This window comes from Pipra filicauda, unplaced genomic scaffold (assembly GCF_003945595.2).
Source record: "Pipra filicauda isolate LSUMZ 115617 unplaced genomic scaffold, ASM394559v2 scaffold182_size1470994_pilon, whole genome shotgun sequence".
Classification (NCBI taxonomy): domain Eukaryota; kingdom Metazoa; phylum Chordata; class Aves; order Passeriformes; family Pipridae; genus Pipra; species Pipra filicauda.
Genome location: NW_024104290.1, coordinates 716,341 through 727,548, shown reverse-complemented (window position 1 = coordinate 727,548; position 11,208 = coordinate 716,341). Strand labels below are relative to the sequence as shown.

General features: G+C 46.6%; 1 protein-coding gene across 1 annotated transcript; it reads left to right on the top strand.

Annotated features, from left to right (window-relative positions):
* Positions 1-254: 254 nt before the first annotated feature.
* CRTAM (cytotoxic and regulatory T cell molecule) lies at positions 255-11,208 on the top strand. The gene is made up of 11 exons (XM_027721022.2): positions 255-303; positions 2,687-2,842; positions 5,016-5,168; positions 5,364-5,495; positions 7,989-8,159; positions 8,606-8,713; positions 9,449-9,520; positions 9,985-10,089; positions 10,496-10,642; positions 10,820-10,903; positions 11,049-11,208. Exons 1-11 carry the CDS (start codon positions 255-257, stop codon positions 11,177-11,179), a joined length of 1,308 nt encoding a protein of 435 aa, XP_027576823.1. The 3' UTR covers positions 11,180-11,208.

The following is an 11,208-nucleotide window of genomic DNA, read 5'->3' as shown; positions in this document are numbered from 1 at the left end:
CCCCCATCCTGTCGCCCACCAGTTTCATTTTTGGGCCCTCTGAGGTCACTGATTTCTCAGCAGTCGCCAACACACGGGAAATGTGAGGTGGGGGCAGAGGAGAGTGGAACAGCGGCGAGAAGGGAAGGGGCAGAGACCCCGGTGGGGATGAAGTCATGGGAAATCTGCTCCCCCCGGGCTGAAAAGGGACCTGCTGCTGCTCAGCAGCCCCAGCAGAGAGAGGAAGCCAGCACTGCCTGTCCCCAGAGCACAGCATGACTGTCACCAGGGTGCTGCACGCCGTGGCTCTGCTCCTCGTGCAAGGTAAGACCTCTGGATTATTTTGCTCCACCTCCCCTTTGCGCCCAGTCCAGCCTGGAGAGCTCTATTCCCAGAGTTCCAGCTTTGCTACCTTGTTTTCTGGTTGACACCGAGATATTGTGACTCCACTCCCAAAGCTGAGTCTCAGCTGACTCCAAAAACCAGGATCTGTGAGACCAAGTCACCTCCCAGCAGCTGGTGACATACTGGAGATAACAAGGGATTCTCCCTTAAATTGGGACAGTAGATCACTGCTTACTTTCCATAGCTTGGATATCTGTGTGTGCATTGCGGAAAAAGAGGCTGATAAAAGTCAGAATAATTTAAAAAGCACTTGCAAAGTACTTTGCAAAAAGAAAAGCACTTTAAATGCTCCTGCTAGAGGATGTAGCTTATACCTGCTTTGCTAATCTTCTCTCTTTCCTACACAGAAGTGTGAGAGATTCATATTTGACTGTGTCAGACAGGGAAAGATTTAAGGAAAAAAACAGCAGGACAGTGATCCTTGCCCAGGATTCCTGCAGGCTTCACTCCTGAGCTGTGCAGGAGGAATGAATGTGTGGTCCCTCTCCCTTACCAGTTCCTGGAGCAGAAACCACAGCAGGGCTGCTGCTGATACTTTGCTAATGCCCTCAGAAGCTTCTGCTCAGAGTATAAACCCTCTCCCCCCTCACTGCCAGACTCCTGAAGGATGAACCTGGATCTTGCTGACCACCACTGGCTGCTTTGGGCAGCACAATTCACTCAAGCTCCACTCACAGGTCAAAAATAACCCTTTAAACAGGGTGTCTGTGTGGGCCACAGGTTCAGAGAGCTCTGCTCTGAGTGCACATCTCAGTGCACTGAGTTCTCAGTGCACTTCCTGGGGGCTCTTAGAACAGCAACCAGAGGCATGAATTACTCTGCTCAGTGCACCCTGCAATTTCTAGCACAAAATTGTTGCTCTTTCTTGCCCAGAAGGTGGATATTTCACTGTATTTGATGCCAGCCTCGCTTTTCCAAGTGGGGCACACGTGGCACAAGAAGCCCTGTCCCCTGGAGCTGGCACAGGAGCATCTCCCACTCCCCAGTGACTGCAGATCACAACCAGGTCCAACTGCCCCCTGTGCAGGGAACATTTGACCTGTGAGTCATGGGCTGGGCAAAGCCATGGGCTCCCATGGAAATTACATGTATGCTCTGCTTCAGAAAAGCAAACAACACCCCCATTTCTGGCTCAGTCTTGCTGTTCTCACCTCCAGAGGTGTGATTTGAAAAGACCCCACACTGCTGGGGGTGACAGGAAACCATCACGATGAAGAAAGGCCCCATGGAAAACCACAGACAACCCTCCTCTGCCACTCAAACAACACTGCACCTCCTTCCACAAGGGCCACAAACCCCCCTGGGAAACAATTGTCTTACAGGGAGACAAGTCCTTCCCCTGTTTCCAGTGGGAAAATAACAGTTTCCAGCAACGATTCTCTACAAAAGCTTCATTTCTGATACATTTAAAATCTTCAAGAACATGAAAAGCTTTCCCAAAGCCCAGAAAGATTCATTTCCCCAAACTGCAGTAGGAACTTGCAGCAAAGAGCTACCCAGAAAATAAAATCAAAACACATAAAAAGGGCATAAAAAGCAAAACCCTCTTACTGCCTATTTACTTAACTCCAACCCAGGCACTGCTCTTAGTAATTTCTCCAGGGCTTGCCTTTTTTCTGGAGAAGGTAATTCATTCCAGGTCAAATATCTTCACAGAAAACATTATATATCTTAGAATGTCTGGAGAGAGCAAAAGACATTTTACTGTAAAATGAACTGAGAGAAGAGAATGAAATTTCATTTTAGTAACCTGTGCCAGGCCAGGTTTGTGGATCTTATCTTGGCAAGAAGTTTCCAAGCAGTTGCAGCATCATGATTTCTGAATAAAAGAGCCTCATTTTTCAGAGGTGCTGAAAAAAAATCCTCCGTTGCTCAGTCTCACACACTTGCAAATCAGGTTCAACAGCTCCTCAGTGAAACACAGAATTACAGAATCACAGAATGGTTTGGGTTGGAAGGGACCTCAAAGACCATGGAGTTCCAATAATGGAATAAAGAAAATGAATGTTTTAACATGCAGGGAGCAAGGGCATTAAATGGGTCTACTACCAATCCTTTAATGGTTAATAACATTTAATAACTAAATCTGGTTGTGCTGATCACAAACCTGTGGTACAAGTCCCCACTGACCTCTCTAACGACTGTGATTGATTTATATCAGTACAACCACACTGGTACGTTTCCCAGGGCAGAAAAACCCCTTGGGAAAAAGGACAGTTGCAGTATTACTGGGTACAAAACATTGTGAAGTTTATTGTCACACTTCAAGAGGTGTTTTTTTCCCCCCCTCGGGCTGTGGCAGGGGGGTTTCCAGGGGCTGGCAGTGAAACTGTGACTGTGAAGGAAGGAGAAGACCTGACCCTGCACTGCACCTTCAGCCCCCCCAGCGCTGCCCCCAGCTCTGCTCTGCAGTGGTTGAACCCTCGTGGTTTCACCATTTTTCTCAACAGCCAGCAGGGTGAGTGTGAAGAGCTGCTGTTCCACTCTCCACGGGGGTGGGGGTCACTCGGGGTGGGCTGGCCCAGCTCCTGCTCTGACTCACCCACCACCCAACCCCTCCAGGGGCTTTCACAGTGGAGCCCTTTCTGGCAGGAAGGTGATGAGATGGAAACCCCCCCAGGAGGGGTCTGGCACTGGAGCTTTCAGCAGTGAACTGAAGTTCCCCCCAGCACCCAGAGCTCAGCACTAAACCCCACTCTGGTCCCACAGGAGAGACAGAGGTGGATGTGCCTGAAAGCCCTGGGCACCCTCCTGCTCACCAGGGAGTTGGATGGAGTGCACCAAGAGAAAGTTTTTAGAAACAAGCAGTGATTTCTTAGATGTGCTGACAAAGCCAAAGCTACAGTTACTGCATTCCCTTCCCCTCCCTACACCTCACCTCCCTCTGTCCCTGTCTCTCCTCCTCTTGGAACAAACAGCTCTGCAAGATGAGCACTGCTTTGGCCTTCCCTATTTGCACAGTACCCAGCCAGCATTCCTTGTTAAACATTCCTTGTTAAATCCTGTATGTTTTAATGATAATAATGGCTGGGATTTATCCAAATTGGGCACCCAATGCCCACTGAAACTGCCCAATAGGTTGCTCTGGGAATCACAGCCACCAGGTCTTGTCACACCCACACCAAACCAGCTCACTGATGCTTCCCTTAAATATTGCCAATGTTTCTAAACAGAAAATGCCATGAGTAACTGTTGTTCCTATTTACTCAGCTACAAGAGCAAGTGGGATGAGTGCCCATTAGCCATTTGAAGTGACTCACCCCTGTATGGATGTGGAACTGTTTCCTGGGGAACCCAAGATCCCAGGTTCAGTATTCTCAGGGTGTGAACCCTCAGGTTTAAATGGGATCCAAAACAACTCCGTGCTGAGCCCCTGACAGCTAATCCAGGTGGGAAATGGGGCTATTGCAACCCACCCTGTGCTGCTTGGGCATCCAGGCCCCCAAAATCCCAACAGCCTAAGGCAAGGGTTCCTCTCCCCTCTTGCAGTCTGTTAGTCTGCAAACCTGGAGGGAAATCCTCTCTCCATCAATTATCTCTATTTTTGACATATATCTGTATTCTTGCTATTTTACACCACAGAGGTAGGCAAGGGCAGGAAAACCCTTTTATTTACACAGGTTCTTTATGTCCACAAACTCTAAGCAATTTTGGACCAAGACACTTGATTCTGTCCATCTCCAGTTTTAAGCATCTGCACCTTTTAAGCTTCAGCCCTTTTGATGCTTGAGGTTTTCTGAGCTGACACAATTTAACAAGGGTAGGGAAAGGACATGTCCATGGGTGTCTACAGCAGCAGATTTTAACCCAAGGGAACAAAACTTCCATCATCTGAGGATTCCCCCCATAAATCCAACATCCCACAATTACCCTTCAGTCAGACACATGATACAACACCCACGAGGACCAGAGTTTGCAAAGCATTTGGATCCTGGATAAGTCAGGCACACCAAATATTCTCCTTTTGTATTACAAAAGAAAACAGTCCCTGTTTAAGGAGAAACCAAAGCTGACCCTGCACATGGAAGTTTTCATTTTTCATTCTGAGTCACCCCAGGGAGCCTCTGTCTCGTGGCTTCTCCAAAAACCACTTTGTGAATCAGTTCCCTCCAGCCTCATTGCAGCTACAAACACAACACATCCTGGTTATCTCAGAATCATTTAGTATTTAATCACTTTGGGAGTGCTGTGATTTTCTCCAGGCTCTGTATTTTTACAAAAACCTCAGCTGAAAAAAAAATTAGTAAAAATAAAAAGATAGCTTTTGAGGTCTTTTTCTCCCCGTGACTGGTGCACACCCCCAGTTTCAGTTCATTTTAAGGGCAGAAAGTTACAGTTTCTGTGCTGCAATGGTGGGAAAAGTCCAGGAACTTGGCCTGACCTTGAGGGCTCCTCTAAGTCAGCCAGGAGGGATGAAATAAAGATTAGAAAGTCAAGAGAGAGAAAGGGAACTGTACAGCAGAGTAGAGATATCCTAGGAGATGGTTTCATTAAAAACTGCTCTGGTACATCAAGTGAGGAATTTTAAAAATTCAATTATAAAAACTGTCCTCATTCACCACTGCTTTGATTATTTGCCTTCCTCTCATGTACCAACACACATGGCACGCTGGGTTTTGTTTTCCTTACAGTTTTAAGAGACAAGAGGTACAAACTCATCCATTATTCCAAGGATGAATTATCCATCCAGCTGTCCCAGGTCACAGTGCACGACGAAGGCTCCTACAGATGCTTCTACTATGGCAGACCCTTCCAAAGCAAGGCCCAGCCTGTTGAGGTACTGGGTAAGTCCCTTCCCCTGCTTGTTCCAGAGGAGCAGGACAACAGAGCCAGCTCCTCAACTCCAAGCCTTTAGTTTTGCATGGAATTTTAATGGTGCTTAACACAACAGCATCCTGGTCTCAGCTGAGCCCCCCCAGACACTCAGAAAACTGAGGAGAAAGATGCCCCAATACTGACTCTAAATCTTCCTGCCACAGCTGCTCCTTCTAACCCAGTACTGGAAGTATCCCAAGACACAGAAAGAGGTATTACACTGTCCTGCTACACCCAAGGATGCAAACCCCAGCCCCGGGTCACCTGGCTGTTGGACAACGGGATGGAGCTCCCAGGTGAGTGCTCAAGGACCAGGGTTGATCACCAACAATTCCTTCTTACCAGCCTTGGGCAGCTTAAAAATACTGGAGGGTGAAACACCTTCTGCAACACATCAGTTTGAACCACTACTCATCCCCTACTACTCCTTTAGTACAACCTGGGGCAGGTTTGGAGCCTGGGCAGCACTAAATCCCAGCGTCTGTGCAAGGGAGAGGCTCCTCTGCTTCACTCAAACTCAGCACAGAACAGCAACACCTGGCACCAAAACCCCTGGAGAGCAAGAAATTCCACTGGAATGAAATGAGCCCAGACCCCCGGAGACACAGTTTTCAACCCCCCAGTACAAAGTCTGTTAACAAATCCATTATAACCATATTTCTCTGTTGGAACCAGCAGCCAGATTTGCCTCAGCTTTGCTGAGCAGCTCACACACACCAGCAGCCCTTCTGCTCATTTAACTATATAAAGAGCTGCTATTCTCAGATCACTATAAATAGCACTATTCTAAAAATCACTGCCTTATCATCTCTGGTGCACAACTGTATCAAAGTGTGAGAAAAACACTCCCAGATGCAAATGCATTTTCTTTCACACATTAACTCATATTTTGCATCATCAAGCAACATATTCAAAGCTTAGCCTGTAATAGTCCTCTGCCCCCAAGATAGGCTTTTTTGTAACTAAGGCTCAAGAAAACAACAGGGAAGTGTGCTGGCCTGAACACAGAGAGAAATCAGGAGTGAATAAAAAAAACCCAGGCTGCCAGACACAAAGGCATTAATGCAAATAAAGTGCTCAGGGAAGCAACACACCACCCCTGAGCTTTCATGTATGTTTTTCACAGTGTTTTTCTAAAACCAGGGGTTTCCTCAAATCAGAAACAACCTCAGTTCTGGCCTGATAAAGTCAATTATTTGTGGCATCACAACGCACAACTCAGACATTAAACATCTCCATAAATCCAACAAAGCATTTCTCCACTTACCTTAACAGTTGGGCTCTTCCTTCTTGAAGGCCTGGAGTGACTTCCCTTCCATCCTCAGCTTTAACCACTTACTGCAAATATTTATACTATTCAGAAAACAGCTAATAAATCTTAATTACGAGCATCACCTGAGTTCCACCAGGGCCCAGCAGGGGCAAATCAGCTGTAATTACTGAGCTGTTGCTGACAAAGATTAGTTCCTTCCCAGCAAAAACCACTCTGAAAGCCTTTGGAGCTCTTCCATGACCCTGCTGGGGATGGAAAAGAGGGTTGGGAAATACTGGTCTGAGTGATACAGTAATTATTTGCAAAGGCTGATTTGGAAACAAGGAATTTCTTTCATTTAAGGGATCAAGGGAAAGCATCAGAACCTCCACATTATAAACAGACAGTCAAAATTATTGTGCCACCACATCTAGAATACCTCCCTCTCCACCAGGGCTGTTCAAACACATCTCTGTGTCACATGAAATGCATGTTTCTTTTTCCAAATCATATAAACACAGTCAGTATTACCTGGAGGGGTAGGAGCTACATCAGACAGGTTCCACGGCTCTCCCTAATTCATTCTGGCAAGGCAATGAATCTTTGTGTTTGACTTCCCCCAGCTGGAAAAGGAGAAAAGTCAAACCTGCACTGCAGGGATGATGGAGAACTGTTACAGAAATATTTATTTAGTACAAATGTAACTGTTGCCCATCACTATTAACTGTGCACGTTTCTCGATGTGCACAAATATTGCACAAAAATCTTTTTTTTTATTTTTGTGGTTGGGGTAACAAATGCACAGCTGCTAAAACACAAATTCAACGCCCTTGGGTGTCACATAGAATTGAAAATCTTCTCGATCTCAGTTGTGCTGCAGAGCACAGAGAATCCCAGAATAGCTGGGGTGGGAAGGGATCTCTGCAGATCACCCAGGCCAAGGCAGGGTCACCTGGGGCAGGTGACACAGGAACACACCCAGGTGGGTTTGGGATGTCTCCAGAGGAGGAGACCCCACACCCTCCCTGGGCAGCTGTTCCAGGCTCTGCCACCTCCATGGAAAGAAGTTCTTCCTCTTGTTGAAGTGGAACTTGTGTTCAGTTTATGTCCACTGCTCCTCATCCTGCCACTGGGCACCACTGAGAAGAGTCTGGGAATATTGTCTGACACTGAGACTCCCCAGCGTCCCACAGAAAGCAATTTATTGTGTCTGGTAAGGCCCAGAATTGCCAGTGGGTGTGTGAACATTTCACTCCAGATGGTGTGTGGGGAATTTCCCCGTGTGAGTCACGGCACGAGCAGAGGTTTGGGGTTTGGGTTGAGCAGAGGAAGCGCAGCCAGGCCTGCACTTAAAACAGCTGGGAGGAAGAAAACCTGACCTTTGGGCTCCCCTGAAATCCATTTGCACAACAAACCACTCATGCACAGCGAGCAGGTGCTGCTTCAGCACAGCAAGGTGAAGCAGATTGGCTCTGGACAGGTTTTCATCCAATTGTCCTCAGCTAGAAAGCACTTCAGTGTTTTCTGAAATGTTCAGGTGACACCAAGCACGAGCTGGGATCTGATGGGAAGAAATGGAGCACAACCAGTACATTGAGAGTCCTCTCCTACGGGCCCAACGCCACAGCCAGCTGCATCATCCACCACCCAGCCCTGAGGGAAGAGAAGCTGATGGCATCTTTCCACTTCCAGGACCTCCCCAGGACAGGTACTCCAAGCTCCTTCCAAGCTCCTTCCTATTGTACTGCTCTGAGGGGGTCAGAATTGCACAGATACACAGGGAAAGCCAAAGCCCAGAGTCTGCTGCCCTGTGTGTGGAATCTGTTTTTAAAGGAGAAGGTTCCCTGGGGCAAAAAGAATTTGGAGTTCTTCCTCGGGGTCAGGTCTGAACAGCAGCACAGCCTCTGCTCTAAAAACACACATAATAGTGCTTCATCTTCATTTTATTCCTCATTTCACAGCATTAAATATATTCAGAGAGCAGGGAAACTGAGGGTGGGAGAGTCGGACTGTGAGTGTAACCCAAGATCAGACAGAGAACCCAAACAGCCCAGAGCATGGAGCTTGTAGGGCAGGTTTAGCTTTTCCAGGTTCAGTTCAAGTGGCAAAGTGTGTCTTCTGATTTCTGTCGTGTTTGGGGGGGGCTTCCTTTAGGGTCCAAACAACCAACCAGCCCTCCTGCAGCACCAGAGAGTCCAGCAGGTTCCAGCTCAGCACCAACACCAACCCAGCAAAGCCTCCCACCAGATCTCACATCTGATTGTAAGTTTGGTCTCTGTCCCATGAATTTATCGAACCGGGGTGGAAATGCTGCAAGAACAGCTTTACATCCCACGTTGCAAAGAACTGTGGAGCATTAAACCCAGCATTTATCACTTGCTTTCCCAGTTTCCAGCCATGCAGGCAGCCAAAGCCTCTCTCCTCAGATGCAGCAGGATGGTGGGATCCAGGCTGGGATCCTCTGGATGGGTTGCACTAGATGGCACTGTGCAACAACACAAACCTGTGCCTGCACCACGCTGCACTTACCGAGTTCTTTCCAGCAGAATCAAGAGCTCCACTGCCCAAAGAAGTTGGCCAAACCCCACCAAGGGTTTTGTGCCTGCCTGGCACGAGAGGTCCCTGCTGTGAAAAGTCAATTGCTGCTTTAGAAATGCACGAACTCTTTGTTTATTTTTGTTCAAAAGTGCTACATCGCTGATTACAAACACCACAGAACGATAAACAATTCATGCATGTGTTGATAAACACACATGGAAGGGGAGCCTGAATCTTTTAAGGGTGGAACTAGTTGGTCTTTAAGGTCTTTTCCAGCCCCAAACCACTCTGTGATTGTGTGGTTTTCACAAGGTGTGCTCACCCACCTGAGAGGGAGGAAAATGCAAAGTTTTGGTGCATCATCATCATCATTTTAGCTTTACAAATCAAAGTTAATTACACAAGGATGTATTGTCTGTGCCCATGAGAAAGTCAGAACTCATCTCTCTATCTGTGCAGGGCCTGAAGGATCAGCAGCTTCATCAGGAGATGAAGAATTGGGAGGTTCCTCGGGTTATGGTGACCCCAATGGTACGATTTACATCATCAGACACGGGGGGTGATGGCAAAGGACAGGGATTGTCACACTAGGACTGCACCTCTGGGGGCTGTGAAGACACTAAAGGAGTAGCCAGGGATATGAACACCAAAATATCTCCTTTAAGAAGAAGGATACACACTCATTCCTGGTTTTCCCAGCAAAGGAAGCAAACTGATGGACAGGGAAAGCCCCCAAATGACCAAAGAGTCAAAGCTCAGCTTTGTTTTAATTTGGCTGCAAAGGGGAACCATTGAGTTCCACAATGTGTAAGAGACTCTGAGGATTTTCTGTTCACAAAATTTCAGATTTAAACAAAATCCAGAATCAGGGGAGTGAGCACAAAGCTCTAAGTCAGGGGAAGTCCCAGGTGCTTCAAAGCTGCTGGGAAAATAAGCATTTCTTAAGCATCTCTTGGTCCTTCAGAGAAATATTGTTCTCCTTTCCTTTCCTCCAGGGTCTGAGACAGCATCCAAAGGAAATGTCACAACAGAGGAACTTCCCAGGACAGAAGCCCCACTGCCACGTGAAAACACCACAGTGACTTCCACCTTCACTGCTGGTAGGAACTCCTTAATGAGCTTCCAAACATGAAAGGAGCTTTCTGACACCAGGCTGGGTCTCTGACCACATTTCCCCCTCCAAACCCTTTGTCAGCGCACCAGGGTAATGTTTGTAAGGCTTGTAAATTTTGGGGGAGACCACAGAAACACAGCCATTTGTATCATCTAGGGGGAAAAAAAAGCTAAATTTTGCTATTTGTTGTGCCAGAGCACAAGTCCACCGATTTCAATCGGTTTTTCTTATTCATACAATAAAAAAATTGACCTCATATCCTAAAATTAAGTCAAATAAGGTGAATTCTGCTCCTCTATCACGTTCATCTGGCCTGGTCCAGGTTATTGTGTTAATTACCAGAGGCTCAAAGGACATTTCACAAGACAAACACCCCCTTGCCTCTGTTCCAGAGCAAGATCCCAAACCCAAAGGCATCATAAAGAAGGAGAAGGACCTCTTGCTGCCAATCCTGGTGGCTGCCCTGATTTTTGTGCTGCTCATCATTGTCCTGCTTTTCATGATGAAGCTGAAAAAAGCTCATGGAGTGTGGAAGAGAGGTGGGTGATGGCCCTGGAATATTGACCATGGAATTGCTGTGTTAAGCCTGAACTGGTCAGGTTGATTGAACCCCCATTTCATAACTGGACCCTCAGAATTTTCATGCTCAAGGCAGAGGGTGAGAAAGAGTTGTGGGAAAAAAATCATTCTCGTAATTACACTTGTTTTCTGTGCAGAAAATGATGTTTCAGAGCAGACACTGGAGAGTTATAAATCCAGATCTAATGAAGACAGTCCAGGCCACGAGAAGAATGGACAAGGTAAAAAACTTTAACCAACATAAACTAATTCCTTTGGGGCATTTCTGCAGATGATAGTAGTAGTAGTAATAATAATAATAATAATAATAATAATAATAATAATAATAATAATAATAATAATAATAAATGTGTGTTTGTGTTTCAGTTGCCAATCACAAGCCCAACCTGCAATATGTAGCAGAAGGATATGGGGAAACCACCCTGAAGAATCCAAGTGACAAAACCACTGCAATAAGTGAGAAAACGTTTGCATGTGGAAAGGAAACAGATGTATAGCAATGGGAAACCTGTTCCATGTGCAGAAA

Coding starts and splice junctions, on each gene's coding strand:
- CRTAM (XM_027721022.2), top strand. CDS start 255: ATGACTGTCACCAGGGTGCTGCACGCCGTGGCTCTGCTCCTCGTGCAA. Junction 2,843..5,015: donor TTTTCTCAACAGCCAGCAGG/GTGAGTGTGAAG, acceptor TTTTCCTTACAG/TTTTAAGAGACAAGAGGTAC. Junction 10,643..10,819: donor TCATGGAGTGTGGAAGAGAG/GTGGGTGATGGC, acceptor TTTTCTGTGCAG/AAAATGATGTTTCAGAGCAG.